The 22,372-nt window shown below is 41.0% G+C and overlaps 1 protein-coding gene across 2 annotated transcripts; it reads left to right on the top strand.

Annotated features, from left to right (window-relative positions):
• The first annotated feature begins 1,153 nt into the window (after nucleotides 1-1,153).
• On the top strand, nucleotides 1,154-12,561 carry LOC123752807 (FAST kinase domain-containing protein 4). Of its 2 annotated transcripts, none has more exons than XM_045734828.2 (7): nucleotides 1,154-1,259; nucleotides 2,193-2,326; nucleotides 3,902-4,072; nucleotides 5,403-5,485; nucleotides 6,917-7,028; nucleotides 9,466-9,573; nucleotides 11,164-12,561. In XM_045734828.2, the coding sequence occupies exons 2-7, from the start codon at nucleotides 2,228-2,230 to the stop codon at nucleotides 12,454-12,456; spliced, it is 1,866 nt and encodes a 621-aa protein (XP_045590784.2). In that variant the 5' UTR covers nucleotides 1,154-1,259; nucleotides 2,193-2,227; the 3' UTR covers nucleotides 12,457-12,561. The 2 variants fall into 2 exon arrangements, with proteins under 2 accessions (XP_045590784.2, XP_045590785.2); XM_045734829.2 differs by lacking the exon at nucleotides 1,154-1,259 and adding an exon at nucleotides 1,264-1,282.
• Nucleotides 12,562-22,372: the final 9,811 nt, after the last annotated feature.

Here is a 22,372-nt window from a genome sequence, read left to right as displayed (position 1 = left end):
AAGAAACTGTTGTACTAAAGTGCCTATCTTAATCTACCGACAGAAAACGGGACATTTCGTCAATTTCGCGAGCCGCTACCATTTTCTAGTGCGACAGTTTTAGTAAAGTATACGTTAAAATGCGACGTGCTATTAGGACACTCCAACGGTATCAGATACCTTGAGCTCTGTATAACTAATTCATACACTTACTGTTATTATTATTATACTTATAATTATTATTATACACTCACGAATATTAGATTAAGATATTCTTGTGCTCTACCCAGATTTTGTGAGTACAGGCTAATAGGTCAGCCTCGCAGTTCATGTAAGACTAACCATTATGTGAGAAGGAGGGGTATTAGATAAATTTATTAGTAGCTTTTGCGCTGCACTTTGTAATCGTTCATATAGAATAGGGTAACAGCACATTGCTGTGTATACCTAAGCTTGTTAATAAAAAAAATCTTCAGAAGGACATAACTGCTTTAGAGACAGTGCAACACCGGGCAACAAAAATCATTCCAGAGCTAAGGCACGAATGGGTATCGGGTAAGGGCCACAGGGCTAACAAGACTGCAAACCAGGCAAGACTTCAAGGGCGGATCTCATCGAAACTTAAAATAGTGAACAATTTGGAGGATGTTGATCCGGAAAATTTCTTCAAAAGGTCAGATGTAACACAAACAAGGAGCAATGGTTTCAAGCTCAACAAGCCACAATGTAGGACTGAGAAGAGAAGATGCTTTTTCACCTATAGGGATATTAACCCATGGAACTGCCTACCCGCCAGAGCCATAAACGCCGAAACTCTGTTAACTTTTAAAGTACAACTGAAAAAGATCCTCAAGACAAATGGGGGAGACCTTCGACAAGCCGCTGGTTTCCTGCCCTCACCGAAGCCACTAGTGTCAGTGGTTCTCAGGTAAACCCAGGTAAATCACTATAGATTTGTTCATTTGATGCATCACGTTAGTGTGATCTCTAGTGTGTGTGTGTGTAGTGTAAATCACTATAGTCTCGCCTTCCTAAACACACTCAAAAAACAGATAGTAACTAAACCGGTACTTGAAATATTTACCTAGTAATTTTAATTAAATTTAATACTTCCTAGTATGTATATTTTTTAAAATAAATATAGAGCACAATGGAGTATTTAGGTGAGGTATGTATAAGGTAAAGGAATGGTGAAGGCTGCGGGCGAGGGCCAGGAACGTCTCCCGGCCGCCGTGTTGTCGTCTGCCTCCAGTAAACATTAATACTTCACCCACTGCCCGGTAGGAACCCCAACTTGACCATTGTAGGTCGTTAATACTGTTGAACCTATTAGCAAGCCACATAAGACTGACCGTAGGATGTGTGCGTGCCCCATGCCCAGCTGAGCCGTGTGACTGGGGGGCGTGGGGGAGCCCCACACTCTGGGCTGCACACCACTAACCTGTGTCAGACAGTGCCCCGTGCCCCTGGCACTAGTGCCACCCCAGGGAGGGTATGCCAAGTGTATATGTAAAGGAACGATGCCCATCTTCCCTAGGACACCATCCTAACCTAACCTTACCTAGCCATTTGGTCGTCTTTTATTTAACTAATAAATAAATCAATGTTTGTTCAGGTAAGGTACATTCATACAAGAGATTTTACAAAAATTGATAGATTTATAGATAGAGCTAGTGCATACAATGCCTAAAGCCACTTACGCAAAGCGTTTCGGGCAGATTTTAACTGATTTTACCTGAGGGCCACTAAGAGTGTTAGTGGCCTCGATGAGGCCAGGATGCTGGCGGCTTGTCAGAGGTTTCCCCATTTGTCCTGATAAATTTTTTTCTAGCTGGATTTTACAGTTCAGCAGAAGAATTTTGGCATTTACGGGTTCGGTGGGTAGGCGGTTCCATGGACTTATAACCCTGTGGGTGAAAAAGCATCTCTTGTTCTCAGTCCTACATTGTTGCTTGTTGAGCTTGACACTGTTACTCCTTGTTTGTGTTACATCTGACCTTCTGAAAAAATTGTCTGGATCAACAGCCTCCAAATTGTTCAGTATTTTGAACATTTTAATGAGATCAATCCATTCATGTCAGGTTTGCAGTGTTGTTAGCCCTATGGCCCTCAACTTGTCCTGGTATGAGAGTTGACTATATATAATATTTGTATATTAGTACTAATATATTTATACATCTAATTACTGTACTGTATAGTATAATTTTTTTCAGAGATGCACTGACTGCCTCTGTGACTTAACTTCAACATGCTGAAAGTGGGCTGTGGAACAGTGGCAGTATGTTTAAGAGGAGCCCGGTCCCAGCTACAATGGACTCCTCGAGTCTATGCACCAACTGTTTCATCAGTGAGTTATAGGTCTCAGGGATTTGCTTTCATACATTTTGTTACAGCTTCAAATTCTTTAAAAAAAATGTATCCTGATCTATTATAGTAAAAAGTATCTTGTTTTATACATATTGAATGAGGCAGTGGTTCACTCAAGGAAAATGGGTATAGGGGGGTCAACAAGACTTTTTCCCCTAATCTCCCCTCCTTTCACAATCTTAAATTATGTAAATAAATACAGCTATTATTTTTCATATATATATATAAATTGTATACAATATTTAGTTTTAAATGGGTACTAAAAATATATAGGCACATGAATAATAGTTTGTACAGTATATATTTTTCCCTTAAGTAAATTCAGGATAAACTACTACTGAAGTGAGGGAATGAACGACTGTGTATGCATTATTACCTAAGTGTAATTCCTTAAAGGTAGTTACAGGATGAGAGCTATGCTGTTCAGGGGTCTCGTCTTGCGGGTACTCTTTTTTTTTTTTTTTTTTTTTTCATATGACACGTTGAAACTACTGACAATTTTGGCCCCCACCACCTTTTCACTAAATTTTTTCCACTGTTTACCACTCTTAGCAAAAGGAAATTTTCAAATTTTTTGGGAGCTTTGTTTTCTTAGCTTAAATTTATGACCTGATATTCTTGAAGTTCTAGGTTTCAAGAATTCGTCTTTATCAATTTTGTCAATTCCTGTTACTATTTTGTTTGTGATCGTGTCGCCTTTTTTTTCTTTTATCTTCTAGCCTTGGCATATTTAAACCATCTGGCCTCTCATAGCTCATTTTTCAGTTCTGGTAGCCATTTTGTTGCATGTCTCTGCAACTTTTCCAATTTGTTGATGTGCTTCTTGAGATATGGGCACCATGTAACCACAGTATATTACAATTCTGGTCTCAAAAAGGTCGTAAATAATTTTTTTAATATTTTGCCAACCATGTATTTAAAAGCAATTCTGAAATTGGAAAGTGTAGCATAGGCTCCTCTCACAGTGTTCTTTATACAATCCTCAGATGACTGTTTTCTATCCAGAACCACCCCTAGATTTCTTTCTTTATTAGACTTTGTACATTACAGTATGTACTCACCTAGTTGTGCTTATACAACCTGTCCTCTTAAAAATAGCATCACTTTTGGCTCGTTTGCACGCTATGGCCAAATTTGGATGTAATTTGAAATGAAATCGACTCACAAAAGTGACGTACTGTTCCGTTTTCTGTTTGAGTCGTCCGGCTTACTCGCTAAGGGTAGGAGAGGAAACTTTCAATTAACGTTTTTTATAATGTTTTGAAACTTTATGAGAATTTCCTGCGACCTGACCTACCAGAGGACCCTTAAATTACTGTTGTTGAAAAAAGAAATCTCAAATTTATTTTCATTTTTTTTTCATTTTCAAATTACATCCACTTTCGGCCATACGGGCAAACGGCCAAAAGCAATGTTATTTTTAAGAGGACAGGTTGGCTTGTAAGAGTTGAGCTCGGCTCTTTTTGGCCCGCCTCTTAACTGTAAATCAATCATCTTTTTTGCTATTGCTCATGAATCAATGTGGAAAATGTACTAATAAGTATATCTTTTTTAGGTGAAGAGGATACATGTTACATTTGCCAGCACCACTCCCATCATCAGCAGTTTGGGACCTTTAGAAAATCAAGACACTGATGCAATCGCTACATCTGATAATGAGATAAATGATGTTCCAGCTCTCTTACAAACGGCTACCAATGGAAACACACACTCTTCTGCATTCCAGGTAGGCATTAATAAGTTTTATCTTGGTATTTGAAGGCATTATCAATAATATGTTATTAATAATATTGTCTTATCTATGTACTGTACTAGGATCTCGTAATACAGTTGAATTTGTTCTCAACCTTGTTCTATGTTATATATAGGTAGGATCCTTGCGTTTACTATCGTCTGATAACCCATGATATGAGGAGCCCAATGATGCCACAATGGCCATTGTAGTTCATCGTTGAGAGACTTTACAAGAGAGAAGTATAGCTGTCCAAATACACATGTATTCCACTGAGTGAAGTCAAGAGTAAATTTTTGTGTAGCAAGGAGAGGTTTGGCTGAGGTGTGAAGTCACTAATCTCTTTGGGGACCTGCTTGAGGCTACCAGCCAGGTCAAGTCACAAGTGTCAGGTCACGTAGATGCCTTCACTAGCTTCAGGAGCATTCTATTCTACACTTCTTACCCATTTGGGAAAATTCCACTCTACCCAGGCAGTCCAAGAATCTACTTTGTGATTGACTAGCTATGGAAGCTGATATGTGATTGGCTATGCACTTTTGTGTGAGCTAAGCAAAGACGGGAGCATACCTTTACACCAGGCTGTGGAATGAACACCATTCTGAACTGGGCAGCCAAGCTGTGTATTTATTGTGGAAGTTTCTGACCTCAGCCAAGGACAGAAAGCATTACTTCTCACCTGACTCTCTTTGACGTTCTTTACCATTTAATCACATGAGGCTGATTTGTGTGTACAGAATCACCAAGTTGCATTCCCGAGATTGTGGATATACACTAGAGAAACTTCATTAGTGTGGAAAGAAACCACACTACAAAACTTTCACTTTCCTGTGACAGGACTTGTCTTTGTTCAGTAGTAAGGAGGACATAGGGCTGGAACCCTGAGTGACCAAGGCTGCCACCTGTTGCCAGCTGATTTTTTGGCAGTTTTGTTATCTCCAAACTTTTCTTATAGAGAAGTTAGGTGTTTTGTGCCTTTGATTTTCAGGCAGTTCATCTTCTTAGTGTGTTAGTATTTGGTCTCCATGTGTTCTATTGCCTCATAATGGGAAGTAAGATATTGGTCCTTGGTCCCAGGGGAAGATGGTCACAGTAGCCTGGTGTATAGATTGTAGACCCTGGGTGCCAGTCATATGAAGTGGATCCACAGTGTGTAAACTGAGACATAATGTATCTACATCAATTATAGTAACATGATATACCTACAGTGATCCACATTGTGTAAACTAAGATATCATGCACCATATAACCAAATTTCTTGCTTGAGTTTAAATTACAAATTTAAAATTTTTCAAGCATTTTAAATTGCATGTTTCTTTGCCAGGGTCTTCATACACTCTCTGACTGGGTTTCCAACAAGAAGATAGATTTTAAAAAGGATGTTGAAACTGAGGAACAGTTCACAAAGTAAGTATTTCTGAGCTTAATTATTCTGCTACTCCCAGATGTATAATAATGTTACTGCACTCATTATATGAGGCCATATACAGTAATTTGATTCAGCCTGACTGAATACGTACCTCTTTAATGTAAAGCAGATCACTGCATGCTTCCAGGACAGGAAGACTACTCTATTCATAAATAAGCTTTTCATACTGTAAGGCCAAAGACTATCTTTTATTCATAGGATTACATTTGTGGCATTTGTATTGTAAACTATTATTATTGTAATGGCATGTAAACAGGTGGCAAATGGGTAACTTAGCAAGTTTGTGACTAAGGTAAGAAGAGCTATGGAGTTGTAGAGTCGATGTCAGAAGCAATTCTTGAGTTACTGGTGTCAGAATTGCTAAAAATGTACTGTCTCTGACCCCCTATTCTACAGCTAGATGCTAAGTTTCTTTAAAGATTTTGTAAGGATAAATTTTTTGATCTACAGTACTGTGTAATCTTTATAATTCATAATTTGTATAATTTTATTCTGAAAAGGGAAGGGAACTGTTAGACAAAGCTCTCACATTCTTGTATAGTTTGTGTGTTTGATATGCCATTACTTTATACTTTATTGCCTTTTGATAAAGATACAGTATAACATCAGTGTCTGCATTTTCTATGATTTATTTTATTCAAAATTTAATGTTACTAGATGTTTATAATTTCTTCAGTATATTAATATAAAAGCCATAATGGCATAGCTATATCCTTTAGATCTAACCTATAACAGGTAAGAGTTCTAAACAGTAGCCTTATGATTCCTGCTGGTAGCATTGACATACCTTGCAAGTTGTGTGCTTTCAACTGCTACAGGAAATAAATAATTAGTGTACCATATTTGAGAAAATTGGAGCAATGCGGGGGATTTGAACCCTCGACTTGGGTACTGCCAAGCCACGCACCTTACCTCTGGATCATGACATGGTATAAGTTATACAACCTGGGATTCCACTGAAACCACAAGATGTCTAGAGGCCTCCACTGAAGTCTATCCAGGTTTTACACTTAAACCTCCCTGCACTCTGGTGTAGGTAATGGAGTTGTGTACCAAGCTCCAGCATCACATACACAAGGAAATCACACTAACGTGATATATCGCTGAGAAAATCAGTTGGAGGTAAGGTGTGGGGCTTGGGAGTGCCCAGGACGAGGGTTCCAATCTCCCCTGCATTGCTCCAGTTGATTTTCTCATTGGTATTTCACATTTTTGTGATTTCCTTATGTATTGTATTATTTATTTCCTGAAATAATATATAAATTGAGGAGTCCGAGGTTTCATGTACCAACTCCACAACCCTGAAGATAAATGTGACTCACTTACTCTGTTATTTATGCTATTATTGTTTGATATAGTTATTCCTCATTAGTCTTGGGTTTTATTTTATATTCAATTTGTCTTTCCAGATTAATAAACTTGATAGACAGAGAAACTATTCGAAGCAGTCCTACATCTTTATTAGCTGCGCTCAAGAGTCTGATGAATCTTGGTGTCGACAGCAACACCCATGTGGTTCAGGTTTGTTGTATTTACAACTGATTGTAGTTATTCATAATTTTACAGTACCACATAAGTTACCAATTTACAGTATATTATTACAGTTCATCATCTAACCAAAGTTCCTTTATCTTCTCCATGTTATTCATTATACTCACATGAAAGTACAGTACAGCATATCACTTCCATGCCAACCCATCCTCCTGTTTAGATAATACTCTTTGTAACTATGGGCACCATAGTACAAACATTGATGTAAAAGGCAATTACAGTAGATAGTAGAATTTGGTACTATTCACTTTATAGAGTACAAAAAAAAGCTAAAAACTAAATTAAATGTTCCTAAGCCTAGTATAGCACATATATGTACTAAATTAGGTCTCAGATAGTGTGTATTATTCCTAGGAAGGTTAGTTTGGGTTGTCTTTGCAACATAAATACAAAACCTTTTCTGGTTTGTCCAAATTCAATAGTAACGATTTCTACTTTCTAGTTGTCTATTACTTCATACGTGTATTATGGTCCTAATCGTTATTATAAGTACTAGCTAAACAGGAGGATGGGTTCTCCATGCATATTACCTTTCTCAAGGTAAGTATTATAAACTAGTAGCCATTTTTTTTTTTTGTATTATTGACCTCTCCTCTCTTACCATGGTAAGCCCTTTATCTGTTCTTCGTGGTGAGTTAACTTGGGGAGCTGCCAAAGGGAGCATTCCATAAGTCTGTGTTTAATGCAATGAAATGCCTCTTTCAAGTTGGTCTATTGGTGGCTCCCCATTCCTGCCTTATCCTTCCCATGGTGTTTGGGGGTTGCTGCTTGAGTAGTGTGAATGACCGAGGTGGTTGGCTGGGACTGATGGTTCACTCGGGCTGCCATCTGGTGGTGAGCGAGTAGTGCTAGCTGGTGGTTGGATGTAGTCAATGAGTGTGTACATAATTCACATCAGAGTTGCAAATGTTATGCATGCAGGTGCTTGTTTTTATACTCTGACTTTCTGGTGGTTTTTCCTTCAGTTATGTGGTGATCTTGTATTCCCACAGACTTTCCTACCCTCTGTTGAGGGGAATCAGATTCTGGCCCTAGTTTCCAGTAGGTACTTGTTTTATGTTAGAGCCTGGTCTGGTAACCAAGTTTTGGAGGTAACCAGGTGGGTTGCTCAGAGAGCCACTGAGGGACCCACCAGAAAGAAGCATTTCATTACATTCAACAGTGGATTTTTATTGTTGGAACTTCCTCCATTGTAAGCTATATTAACCAAGATTTCCACAACTCTCTCAAGACTCATTACTTCATATTTGTTTGGATTGAAGAGGAAGAGTAGTAGTTCAAGAAGTGAACCTTGTGTGACACAGCTTGCAGCATCCCTCCACTCGGACTTCTCCACTCTGGCAACAACCCTCTGTTTTCTGTTTGCCATTATCTCTGATACAATCTGGTATCTTCCCAGTTATCCAGGCCTGCTCTTCCCATTTTTGAATTAGCCTTTTATGGGGGGGGAGGGGGGGGAGGGGGGGGGACATTTTGGCTACCTAGAATGATACACTCGAACCATAATTCTCTCTTGTACTGTATCTTGGTAACCTTCTCATAGTACTGTACTGTACTTGAATAGGTGTGTCAGGCATGCCTTTCTCTTAAACTATTGTCTTCAGTTACAAAGCTAATCCTCTCCAGATGTTCCACTATACTCTTTCTGATTTTCTTCTCAGTATTTTACATAGGATACATATTTTTAATAGTTTTGTAGTTTAGAATTTCATATCTTCCTCCTTTCTTGAATATGGGAACTACTGTATGTGTGTGGCCTTTCAGGCTTGCGAGAGTTCCTATTTACTGACAACATTTTATAGACCTGTCACCTTTTTCAATCTCAAATGTAAGATTTGGTCTTTTTGTATTGCTTTGCTTACATCCAGGTCTTGAAGATGTTTGTTTACCTGCTCCTAAGTTATAGTACTTTGGTATAGTATATCTAAACAGGTTGACTGCCTTCCTGCATCACTTGTACCAGCTCTCCACACTAACTTGATCTTGAAGCCCTCCTGGAACCTTCTGTTGAATTCTTTGCAGACCACCTTGTTGCTTCTTGTAAATATGTTTTAAACTCTCTTTAGTGTAATAAACACTATTGACTGTCTTATATATTGATTGTATATAACTGTGTACATGTATGTGCATGTTTGTATTTTTCTGAGTGGAACAATAGTTCAATACGGTGATGAATAAGAAAGGCCTAAAGTATATGTTACAAATGTTTTATTTAGTCATCAAATTTACATATAATTATTGTCATTTATTATTAAAAATTTTATTAAATTTTTAATGTAAAGTAATTCTTTGTCAACATATCTCATTGTTTTGATTGCCCATGTGACCTGCTTTTTGTTGGCTTATTTTGATTTTGATGTAAATACTGTAATATGATTTATTTATGCTTTAACAATTTTCTTTTCAGTCAATTGAGAACCAGTTACTGTGGAACATTAGAAAAGTGTCTTTCTCTGTGTTGGTGTCCATAATGATCTTCCAAATACAACATCAAGATACTGAACTACAGAAAAAGGTTAATGACTGATTATTTCTTGAGTTTCTTGTTTTGTAGATTCTTTTGTCTTTGATAATGTGTTGTAATCTTTATAGGTGTACAAGCCAATAATACAGTACAAATTATATAGAATACGAGTTAGAGGAGAGAATAAAGATAAGGTAAACATTGGTAGTGAATGGTGGGTTGGTGAAAGTAAGTGCACATGGCCTGGTGCTAGAAGTGTGTCATGCTGTGTACAAGTGCATTATGTCACTGACTGGTGGGGAAGACTCTAGCTTCTAAAGTAGTTCTTTGCATGCATGCACTAACATATAAATTCTGTGGTGCTGGGGAAATCTTTTTTTCACTTTGACCTACTGTATGTTAGATATACAGTACAGAATACTTTATATAGGGTGTTGAGGGTGCCAGACATCTCTCAGAGCTGGCACTTCAGATACTCCTCGAGTCAGAGCCTCTATGGTCTTCCTGTGACTCGTATTCCTCTGCAAAGCACGCAAAACTCTCTCAGAATTTATGGTAAAAATAAGCCAAAACTTTTTTTTTTTCTTTTTTTTTTTTTTACTAAAAGTGATAGATGTTGGTCATATTTGGATATTCACATATTTTTAAGAATTTGTAGAACACTTTGCATGATACCTTGCTTGCACCTCATTCCTACCCTGCTGTTCCCTTCTCTTCTGTGAGGTTATGGGTCAGCTGTGGCAACTTGTCAGTGAGGAGGATGGGTGATCAGGACTCTGGGGGACCTGGGCTGTCACCCAGGTTTCAACTGTCTGGAGCAGTTGAAACGAGGATTGTTTGCTTGTTGCCAAATACCAGTTGTAGTGTTTCTCTATTTTCATAAATTTTTAAATGAGCAGGTGTTTTATTTCATGATGCCTTTGATGTTGTGGATATTGTAATTCACTTTAGTTATGGCTTGATCTTTGATCCTCACCTGCTCCCTTTGCTTCTTCGAGAGAGCTAGATAGATTCTAGGCCTGGCTTCCATTAGACCAAGAAAGATTCAAGAGCCTGATGTTTAGGGGGCAAGGTGTATGATACAGTGCTGTAAGCTCCAAACTCCCAGGAGATACTGAGGCACTGTCTAGTGGCATTTCATTATGCTCGACGTTCTATTTTTGAGTACAACATTCTTTGGTAAGTAAATTTAAGTGTTTCAGATATATTAGAAGCTTTAAATTACATTCATCTGTGATTTTTTACTACTACACTAGTACTTCTTGTGTGTTAGTGTTCTAGAAAACTAGTCACTCATTGGTTATTAGGACACAAGGAATATTGTTGCCACTGTACATTCTAGTTAGGCTATTTGCATAGATGAGAGCTAGTCTGTATGGGATAGAAGTTACTGTAAATAAAAAATCTTTTCTAACAAAAATCTTTCCTAAATCACCAGTCTTCATTAGGTTAGTTTTTAAAACATTGTGGAGCAAATTATTTGCTTGGATTTACAGTGATACGAATAATAAGCCAGGTTGCTTGGCTGTTTAAAATAAATTATATAGTATAAGGTATTTGACAAACTATTATTGTATACTATTTAATATAGGAAACATATTGTTGATTTTAACAAATTTGCTAAATTTAAATTTTTTTCAGGTAGTAAAGGAATCTCTGGAAGCTATACAGAGGAGATGGACTGAAATCAAAAGTGCATCAGAAATCGAAGCATTTTATAAACACCATGATTTATTTAACTCCGAGTTTCTTGGACACGTGGACGATCGTACAATTGAAGTTTGTGAAGAGATGACCTATGGGGAGCTAAGCAAAGTGTTCTGTGCTCTAGGAACGATCAGACGGCGTGCTACGCCTGTCTTGAGAGCTTTGGCATTCCATATGGCAAAACAGGAAGAAAAGCTATCTCCAAAGCAACTTTGTAATATTTTGTTTGCCATGCATATCATGAGCTTTCCTGATTCAGTTTTGTTAGAAAAGGTGGCAAATGATTTGATTCCACAAGTTGCTAGCATAGACAAGCCAAAGCTAGTAAGTTCTCTTCTCTTTTCTATGGGTCAAATGCGATGGAGACACACAAGTCTGCTGGAAGTCTTGTCAGAGTGGATTGAGAAAAATCTGCAAATCTGCCATGTGAGCAATTATTCAGCTATAATTGTTACACTGGCTAGTGTGTCATATACTCCAACAAATGCTGACACTTTGTTCAGTGAAATAATTCCCAGACTTACTCCCTCAGCATTTGTCAAAAAGACAGCATGGCTAGATATTGTTTGGTCATTATCTGTATTAGGAAGAGCCACAGAAGAACACATATCTTCAGTGTTGCATCCATCTTTTGTTATAGATCTTCCAAGTACAGATCAATACCTGCGATTGGGGATAAAACTAAAGCTTCTAAACATCAACGCAACGTCACAGCTGAACATGCCTTCGTACAGAGGCCCGTATCTTGATGTTGCAGATTTCAAAGATGTAATAATTTCTAAGAGCAGGGATGACTTGAAGCTCACTAAACACATTCAAGTCATGCTGCACAACTTCCTCCCTCCACCCAAATATATTAAAGAAAATATTCAAACTGATCTGGGAATATGTGTAGATGTTGAGCTGGCAATAGATCAGAATGGGAAACCCATTCCAGTTCAGGATTATAGTAATAGCCTCGGAGAATCAGAAAGTTTGCAGCCGCTACCTCCACTACCTGAAGGTGCAACTAAGCTGGCAATGCTGGTGTGGGGTTATAGAGACTACACTGTTGGCTCTCAAAAACTAATTGGAATCAATCAGTTGGCTGTACAGCTATTAGAAAAAAAAGGGTTCAGAGTAATACAAATTCCTTTCTATGAGTATAATATGAAGGCAAAGATTCTAAAAAATGTACAGTATCTTGAAAGTAAAGTCAAAGGGGTTGTTGAGCCATTAAACCATTGAATTCACCAAACAATATTTTTTCATGTATATAAATTTTTAATGTATTTATGTGGGAAAATAAAAGCAGTAAGGTTCTTCATAGAATAATAAAAACTGTCTCTAATATTAATTGTTTTATCATGTTTTTTTTAATATTATACAAGCACTGAACATATAAAAAAATACATACTATATATATGTGCGTATTACATGCATATGATATACGTATAAAAATTATTATTCAATTTTGCATACATTCATGATATCCTTTGTAATTTTATGAAGTCTGAAGTACTGAATCATGGCTGAAATTGTATATCTGCCCATCCTCCCTCATGAGGCACCACTCTGATATGGTGAGACAGTATTTGCACATTATGAGCAGTTGAGGGCAGTTTCTGCTTGTCTCTCTCGCCTTCTGATACAGAGTGCAAGCAAGGTTTTTGCTGTAATAGGCTTTTCTTTTGGGTCATCAGACCCACTGGCTACAGGGGCTGCAATGTTTGGTTGGATGGGTGTCCAGGCTGGGGGACAAGGTGGAAAGGAAGCTTGGCACTGATGTGAATAAATATTTCTCAGTTGATTTATTCATATTCTATCCTGTGTCAACTTTTACTTACATCCCCTTGTTGCCCTGGTAGATCATATTGGCCCCCCAAGAGCCACCCACCTTTTTCTGCTTCTTTTATGAAAACTTTGTTGTTTTCTTTCTCTTGGTGGATGATCAGCCCCATAACCAATGTCTGTTTGCAAGCTCGACTCCTCCCTTACACCAGGAGAACAGCCCTTCTTCCTGTTTTGATAGTACTGATTTGAAGGATGAGGCTCATAGCACATATACCAATGTACAATACAATTAGAAAGTAGAAATCTGTACTATTGACTTTGGACAAACTGGAAAAACGATGTTCTACTTACGTTGTAAAGAACTCCTACAGTTACTGTTGTGCTCGATACTGCTGTATCCTCCTGATCTAATGCCCATCTCCTCCAAGGTGATTTTAAATGTAGATATTGTTGAGGGTCTTAGCTTCCCCACTCCTGGGTGACACTGATCACCCTGGGGAGGACCTCAGTCCACTACGGGGTAGGGTTCCTTCCCGAACCCGGCCTTGCACCTGTAGCAAATGAAGCGACTTGGTCCTCCTTGCAAGTGTGTTCGTAGACACGGAAACTCAGGTCCACTTTGACCGAGCTGCCCAACATAAAACCAGTCCAAGGCCGCTAACTGGGTCTGCTCAGCTTTGCAGTCCAGTAATACTCAGTAATACTCTTAATTTAGTGGTGGATCATAAATTCCCCAGTATAGTACCTTTTGTTAGGGTATGGTGCACCAACTTCTCTCTCACTATAACCGTAAAGATTGTGGAGGGGAGAAAGCAAACATGCTAATAAAAACATGAATGTTTACTGATTAATATCTACATTTGCCCCAGGTGAAACCTTCCACTGGTCCAGTGGGATGGCAACACTCCTGGAAATATACATGTCTGGCAACTTTCTCTGTCACTTCCAACACTGTCCATGGATATCACCAACACTGATATCCGTGCTATATCGCATACACATAAGAAAACCTAGTCAAGAATTCATAGAAATATAGTGTCAGATTATATCACTCCAACATTTGATACCTATATGTTTTGAGAATGAAATATCAGTTATCTATAAATGTATCCATACACACATCAGTGAGTCTGAGAATCTCCTTACATTGAATCTAATGTTATCACTTCTTATTAGAGAAACCCAACCTAACACAAGGGACAATGGGGAGGGAAAGATTATCTACCTTCTCAGTCTGCTATGTAAGTCGTGGATTCCATGTCACGATGGTAGATGGGGTCTGGTTCCTCATAGGTCCACTCTGCAATGGCAGGTGGGGTCCAGCTCATCAAAGGCCACGGGTCGTTTGTAGGTTTGCGCATCTTCTCTGTGCGCATTTCTCCTTTCTGCAACTCCTTCCTCGTATACCGTTAAGGATGCTGTAAGCAGGCACCACTCTCGGCTTCCTCCCTCGCTCACTGGACTGTTGCCTCTTTCCCTGCAATCTTGTCGCCAGTAACTATCGTTATTTTCTCAGTAAACCCAGTCAGTTGTCTCTTCAGCCTCACTGAGCTACCAATGCTTGCGGCCCCACATGAAAATGCCAGGCACTCTCCCAGTACCGCCTCCCAACGTCACAGGTCTTGTCGGTCTCTGGCTCCTGGTGTTGTCTCCTACCAGTGAGGCTTTGCCTCCAGATGCTCCCATAGAAGATAACAAGCCTCCTTTTTCGTCTGCACTAGTAATTCCGGCCAAATAATGGCCTCTGAAAGCCTACACGACCCCCTTGCTAGAGAGCTTTTGAGCGCACTTTTGCTTGGTTTTGTAGCAGGGGAAGCTCTCTCCTCTCTTTCCACCTAGAGCTGAGAGTGCCTGCCGTCCTGCAAAGTCACACCCTGGACGCCACACCATTGGTCACTGTCACACCCTCACTACTGACCAATCAGCAGACAGTTGGTGGGGCTCCCACAATGCACTGTAGCCCTGCCCCCTTGGGTGGCAAAGCTCTTCTCCTCTGAGGATCCCCTCCTTCATATTTATCCTGGAGTGAAATCTGGAAGCTTCATTTCAAATGAACAAAAATCATAATTGCCATCAACCGACATCTCAAGCCTCTCCTTAAATGTACAAAATCACTTCACCATTCTTCAAGGTATGTACAGTATATACAAATAAGAAAGTTATGACTCTTATATGTGGGATATAGGGTAAAATAGGGCTGAACTCCATAATAATATACATTATAGGCTATGTTGATACTTATTCCCATAGCCGTCTTTTATATATTGTACCTTCATTCTTTCTCTGTCCTTATAAGTTTTAAATTCTCAGGAGGTAACTCACAGGATCTTATTATTGCCTTTAGTGGTATAACTACTACTATGCTAGCCAGGGTTTATTCCACACTTATGTTGCTGACCTCTCTGTGCTGATGGGAGTACTGATTTGATCCTTCAACACCAGTTAAAGCTTGCAGTTGATGGTGCATTGTCCTGGGCGGCTACCAAGAACTTTTGCAATAATATTTACTAGGAAGCCTGTCATCCATTGTCCTTTCTTAACCCTTTATGGTAGTTCACTTGTGTTAAAGGATACTGTACTGTGAAATTCTTAAGGTTTGTAATCGGCATCTGCTTCACTTGCATGCTGAATGCACCAAAACCTTACTCAAAGAGGTAAAATATTGCCTTGAGTGATAGGATGGTCGGCCGAAGCGATCTCTGGCTGGTCTAATAAGCTCTGCTCATGCTCATGTGCTAAACAAATATTTTCAGAAATTCCATATCAGATGATGCCTTTTAGTGCCATTGGAATGTTTACTGTTGAGGTATGGATGATGCATTTTAATGTCATTGCAATAGTAAGGTGTTATGAATGGCAAAGTCTGTCTAGAACAAGAATTTATTTAACCAACAAGAAGTGTTAAAAATTAATAAGAAAAAGCTGAAGAAATTATGAAGAACATGTAGCAGAGTAGGCAGAGACAAATTCTAAGGTTTTTAAGACTGAATATAAAACAAAGATTAGGGAGAAGACTGGTCCATTGAAAATGAGACATGAGGTAAATGATAAATATATAGGTGGTACTTTAAATGTCATTAAGTTCTTTCAGTAGCCCCATCAAAGGTGCTGCCTTGACGTGAGGGGGGGGGGGGGTCTCTTGTGCACTGCCCTCGGACGGGTGTTTGTGCCTTCTACTTCTATCTGCCTGCCATGGCAGAGTACAAGTGAAAAGCACCCTGTGATTGAGTTGCCCATATGTTTGCCATGTATGGAGACTCATATTCCTCATTTTCTTTAATCTGGTTGTTGAGTTTTCACAGCAGCTGCAGCACCTGAGGCAACACACTTCTTTGATGGAAGGATAGGAGTAAAACAAGAAGTTGAGTGGGGTCTGACCGAATCAGTCTGGTTGGTGGGTTTAATCATATCTAGACTTAGGTCAAGTGGGCATTGGAAGGTTGTTATCACTATCGGTTTTTGGTCTGCTGGTCAGACCCTCCAGTGGTCACCTACACTGGAGGGTCTGACCAAACTCTCCTTGTTTCCTCTGCGGAACACACACATGCACACAAATGGAATTCAATGCAAATAAATGCCATGTTATGTAATAGGAGAAAATAGACCACACATAACTTACAAATTATGTGGGAAAACATTATAAATATCTGATAAAGATAGATCTAGGGGTTCTTATTTTTGCATCATCAGCAAACATTGATAGAAATGAGGAATCACCCACTCACTTGTTTACCGACTGGTACTAGATATTCCAGTACTGGTGTAACAGTGTATAAGGGCATGAAAGTGGGCATAATGCTCCCTTTGGATGATCATTTACATATATCAGAAACAGGATGGGTCCAAGTACAGAGCCCTGTGGGACTCCGCTGGTGACATCTCGCCACTCTGAGGTTCCCCCACCTCACAGTTACTCGCTGTTTCCTGTTGCTTAGATACTTCCTTATCCACTGGAGCATCTTTCCTTTTTATTTCTGCCTATTTCTCCAACTTTTGAGAATTCTATTAAACCTGTGAGACACCATTTACCATCCCTGAACCCATGCTGATGGTGTGTTACGAAGCTCCTTCTCTCCAGATGTTCTACGAGCTCTTTCTTCACAATCTTCTCCATCACCTTGCATGGTATACAAGTTAGGGAACTGGCTTGTATTTCAGTGCCTCTTGCCTGTCACCTTTTTTGTATATTGGGATTACATTAGCTGTCTTCCAGCTCTCCAAAAAGTCTCATGTTTCCAGTGACCTGTTATACACCATAGAGAGTGGCAGACTTAGTGCTTCTGAACCCCCTTTTAGTATCCATGGTGAGATTGTCAGGATCAACAGCATTTGTCACATTCAGCTCCAACAGATTCCTTTGGACCTCATCACTGGTAAGCTCAAATTCCTCCAAGGCTTCTTGGTACTGCCACTTCTCTCAGTACAGGGACTTCTACTTGCTCTAGTGTGAAGACCTCATGGGAATCTCTTGTTGAGTTCTTCATGCACCTCCTTGTCATTCTCTGTGTATCTGTTGTCCCCTTTTCTCAGTTTCATCACTTGTTCCTTCATTGCTGTTTTCCTCCTGTTGTGGCTGTGGAGCAGTTTTGGTTGGGTCTTACCTTTACATGCGATATCATTTTCATACTGTCTCTGCTTCCCTCCTGATCATGTTGCCAGTTTTTATCCTCTATCAAAACAGTCAAGCGATATTTTTCTACTTGCAAGTAGGTATTTTTTCAGATCTGGAATCCACTTGGTAGCATTCCTCTGGATCTATCAGAACTGTGGGCAGTTTAGCACATAATTTTTGTGACAACTGGAGAGGATGGGCTGCACCTACCACATTGATAGATGGTGGGAAACTGCTCACGGCTAAGTTACATATTGACTATACATGCTTAACTCATGGGTACTTACTCCTTATTATCGGAACTGCATTGTCCCTCGATTGAATCCTTGGTGAATCCGATTTTTTTTATATTCCTCGCCTTATCTCCTTTTTGCTTTTGTATTGGTATCCTGAGTGATATTTAGAATGGTGCTACATAGTCTTCCAGGCTTGGTCCCATTTTCTGATAGTTATTTTACTTTGTTGGAAGTCATTAAGGCAGCACATGTGTTCCTGCAGCAACTCGTCCCAGCTCACAAGTACTCGGTCCACAAGCCCAGAACAAGCCCCTTTTCTCACTCTTTAAAAAAGCCAGGGGTATTTGCATAATAAAAGCGTAACGGTGGCTGCCGTACGCGAGGCGGGCATTTTATTACCTGCAGAAGGTACAGCCGTCAGCCATGGCAAACAGCGGCCCAGAAAGACATCCCCCACCACCAGGAACAACACACCATCAGAACAATAGAAATATATTAGATAAATTTTCACCAGCTTATTTTCCCGTTGAGCCTTTAGAGGAAGACGATGGAGGAGAGCGCCGAGTAAGGAAGAAGAATATAAGGTGGATTACTGTAGTGAGGAGAGTAAATGTGTGCAGTCTTCATCAAACATGCTCATTGTATTGGTGTGGGCGTCATGCTTCAACACTGACTGCTGACTGACTCAGTAACTGAGACACAGCAGACAAATTAAGGAAGTGCTTGTGCTGTTATTCCTATATTTGAATCTCTCAAAAAGAGTGAACTGCGGCCTACTCTCCTCCCCTTATACCGAGTGTACATACTCGTTTATATGGTCATCTGTGTGCCTGTAGAGGGAAGGTGTGGTGACCCGCCTTTCAAGCGCTGGTTGCCTTATGTATCTCAACTCTTGCATTTCATACCTTGTCTTTAAACTATATATATGAGCTAGAAATGTAGCTAGTTGAGACTAACTCCACACTTTGACTTCTCGTACACTTAAGTCGACCTTTCCCACGTCCCTATATATTGCCTATATTGGTTTGAAGTGTGAAGGTGGTGTGAGCGCGCGGTGAGGAGCTCCGGTGCGTGCCCTCAACCTTTTCACTCCACTCGCTTCTCAAAGTCAGACCTCCGGACTTTATCTTCGTTTGGCTTTGTGCTTTATTAGGTGGGCAACTTACCGACTGGTACTAGATATTCTAGTACTGGTGTAACAGTGTACGAGGGCATGGAAGGTGTATAATGGTATCCAGCTTTATTTATGTCACTGATTTATTGTTAATGAGAACGAACCGTTAATGAGCACTTCATGAAGTTCCTGGATTGTTTGGTCATATGGTGGACGGTGTTTTATCATGCCTTGTTTTGTACTGCCCAGTCCCATCTCGCCTTCCCAGTCCCACTCTGTCCAGTCCTTCCCCGTTCCACTTAGGCCTGTCATGCCCTGCCCGCCGGCTCCACACCGTTGACTGGTCAACTAGGTCACTACATGACTAACGCTGGAGGCGGGTCGCCGCCACCACTCACACAGCCTCCATAAAAACACGTCTCGGTGGCTCTTCCGTAATGTCGTCAGACCAACTTTATTACACAACTCCCGACCGAGGGTCTCTCTTGCTAAATGTGCCGAGATATAGCCAAGGGGAAGGGAGAGGGGCTTAATGTAGCAATAAATCTCTATATAGCCGCCGTTTGCTGCAAGAATCACAGTATATGGTTCTCATTGTCGGGGGGCTTGAACCCTGTTAGGTTAACAACAGACCTTTCCGATGATGCAGTCCACAACAGGTGGCTAACTCTTGGACACCTATTTACTGTCAGGTGAAAACTAGAATCATGCTAATAAAACGTGCCCAAACGTTCCTGTGCCGCTCGGGTATGAAACCCGGGTTCCTTGGTTGTAAGCTGACGCCATGGACTTCGTCACTACCCGATTGACCCTTGGCGATTGATTGATTGGCGCTACAGGACCCAATTGTATGGATGATGCCACACGTGAAGGAGGAGAGTGATGGTGAAGCATTTCTGGCGGCCCAGCCCTCTGCCGCCACCAGACCTGGCCCTTGCTACACGCGCCGCCGTCGGAGCGTGCTGGTGGCTGACGTCGCGCTACGGGAGGCTTGTGTTCACTACACTATTGATGCTCACGGCTCTACCATGTGGGCGAGGCGACTATGAACTACCATCATTATGCTCCTGGTGGGTATACAGGGGCAACTATCACCCCAACTGTTTGGTTTATGTCTGGGCTTAGTACACAACAGTATTTTGCTGAATACTTTGCTCATAATGAAGCTTCCCCCTCAAGCAGTGTTCATCGATCTAGCAGCCGCCTTTGACATTGCAAACAGGGAAATCATACTAGAGCAGCTTGCTAAGCTAGAAATACAAGGTAAATTACTGAAGTGCATAAAAGGTTATCTGTCTAATCGCACAGCATATGTTTTGTTTAATGATGTTACAAGCACAGAGTTCAAGTACAAGCACACTTTAAACTGGGAACTCCACAAGGAGTCCCCAGCCCCTTGTTGTTCAACGTTCAAATGCATAAACTTATTAAAGATCTTTCAACTAATAACAAAGACAGGGTCATTTGTTATGCCGATAATAGTTGTTTACAGGCTGCCGCCGAGCCTATAAGTTCTGCTCGATGCTCTTGCTACTAGAGCCGATGAATGTGGACTCCTTATATTATGTACAGAAAACTCGTGATCTCATTCCATGCGCGATTCCGCCACCAATTATCGTATAGATGGTCGTGCACATTAGAACTGCAAGACTTAAAGAGAGGACTTACAGAGGACCTTGGTGTCCCCATTAACGACCCCGAGAATACCTTTCTTCATTCAAGAGAAGAGAATAAAGCCCCTGTGTGTCCTTGTTGGTGTTAATCATGGAATTAATATGAGACTTGCTAGAATGTTCTATGTTTCATTCGCTTTGTAATTGACAATACAGCTCTACACCTCACACTGTATACAAAGAGCTAAAATCTCAAGAAATATTGCAAAATCAAGCAATCCAACTCATCCTTGGGGCTGCAAAGTCCACGAGATTACCTACTGTAAGTGAGGAATTACCTACCATAAGCGAGAGAATTTTGTCTATTAGTACAGTTTTCGGCGTGAAGGCATTGAGTAGATATCGGAAACACGTGAAGTTTCAAGCTAAACTTTCTAATATGCTGCACTCGCCTGAGCTCTATAGAAGGTATAGGGGAAAATTGATTATGCATTTTAGTTCTACAAGGTAGCCAACTCCATCAAAATATTATATGCCTCAGGGCATATTTAATTGCGTCCTGGCTCAGGGAGGTCAGGAACCAAGAGAGGTCCCGGGCCCTCAGTAACAGGTGGGTCTTTGTTCACAGCGGTGTTTAGTCTTAATTATGTCGTTGGTTATGACCAGATGGTGGGTGGCCATTATCTTGGTGGCCAGGCTGGGTGGCCATTATCTTGGTGGCCAGGCTGGGTGGCCATTATCTTGGTGGTCAGGCTGGGTGGCCATTATCTTGGTGGTCAGGCTGGGTGGCCATTATCTTGGTGGTCAGGCTGGGTGGCCATTATCTTGGTGGTCAGGCTGGGTGGCCATTATCTTGGTGGTCAGGCTGGGTGGCCATTATCTTGGTGGTCAGGCTGGGTGGCCATTGTCTTGGTGGTCAGGCTGGGTGGCCATTATCTTGGTGGTCAGGCTGGGTGGCCATTATCTTGGTGGTCAGGCTGGGTGGCCATTATCTTGGTGGTCAGGCTGGGTGGCCATTATCTTGGTGGCCAGGCTGGGTGGCCATTATCTTGGTGGTCAGGCTGGGTGGCCATTATCTTGGTGGCCAGGCTGGGTGGCCATTATCTTGGTGGCCAGGCTGGGTGGCCATTATCATGGTGGTCAGGCTGGGTGGCCATTGTCTTGGTGGTCAGGCTGGGTGGCCATTATCTTGGTGGTCAGGCTGGGTGGCCATTATCTTGGTGGCCAGGCTGGGTGGCCATTATCTTGGTGGTCAGGCTGGGTGGCCATTATCTTGGTGTCAGGCTGGGTGGCCAATATCATGGTGGCCAGGCTGGGTGGCCATTGTCTTGGGGGCCATTATCATGGTGGCCATTATCTTGGTGTAATGGTAATATTCCCGCCCCACCCCTGAGAGCAGGGAGGGGGTGGCAGCCAGGTTCCTGCTCCACGAGTCAGGTCAAGCGCCTGCCCTCACCTCTCCTTCAGCTTTCTCCTAAACCGCAGACGAAGAAAACTATAATTGGTGGTCTAGCCGGGATGCCGGGTCGGGTGTGGGGCTTCCCCTTACACACTGTAATCGTAAGTGTTGAATTAAACAACGATTATGTACGGTCTTTGCTGATGGAATGGACTTAAAAGCCAGTGGTTATGATCACAGTAATCCAGCCATCACTCGCGACTGTCTGTTGCTAGAGCATTTGTACCGGTGTCAGGTACAGACGCAAACCCAAAGTATCTTTGACTGTAATAACTATAATGGTGTGTAATAACCGAGGCCGAGCCTGCTCCTCGTGGCTCCGGCCGCCTCAACAAC

Source organism: Procambarus clarkii, chromosome 17 (genome assembly GCF_040958095.1).
Source record: "Procambarus clarkii isolate CNS0578487 chromosome 17, FALCON_Pclarkii_2.0, whole genome shotgun sequence".
NCBI lineage: Eukaryota > Metazoa > Arthropoda > Malacostraca > Decapoda > Cambaridae > Procambarus > Procambarus clarkii.
This window is presented reverse-complemented; position numbering and strand designations above follow the sequence as displayed.

Bases quoted from the DNA above. Each gene is read 5' to 3' on its own strand.
- LOC123752807 (XM_045734828.2), top strand. From the start codon at position 2,228: ATGCTGAAAGTGGGCTGTGGAACAGTGGCAGTATGTTTAAGAGGAGCC. The intron at 7,029-9,465 runs GTTTGTTGTATT...TTTTCTTTTCAG, and splicing joins GCAACACCCATGTGGTTCAG to TCAATTGAGAACCAGTTACT. The intron at 9,574-11,163 runs GTTAATGACTGA...AATTTTTTTCAG, and splicing joins ATACTGAACTACAGAAAAAG to GTAGTAAAGGAATCTCTGGA.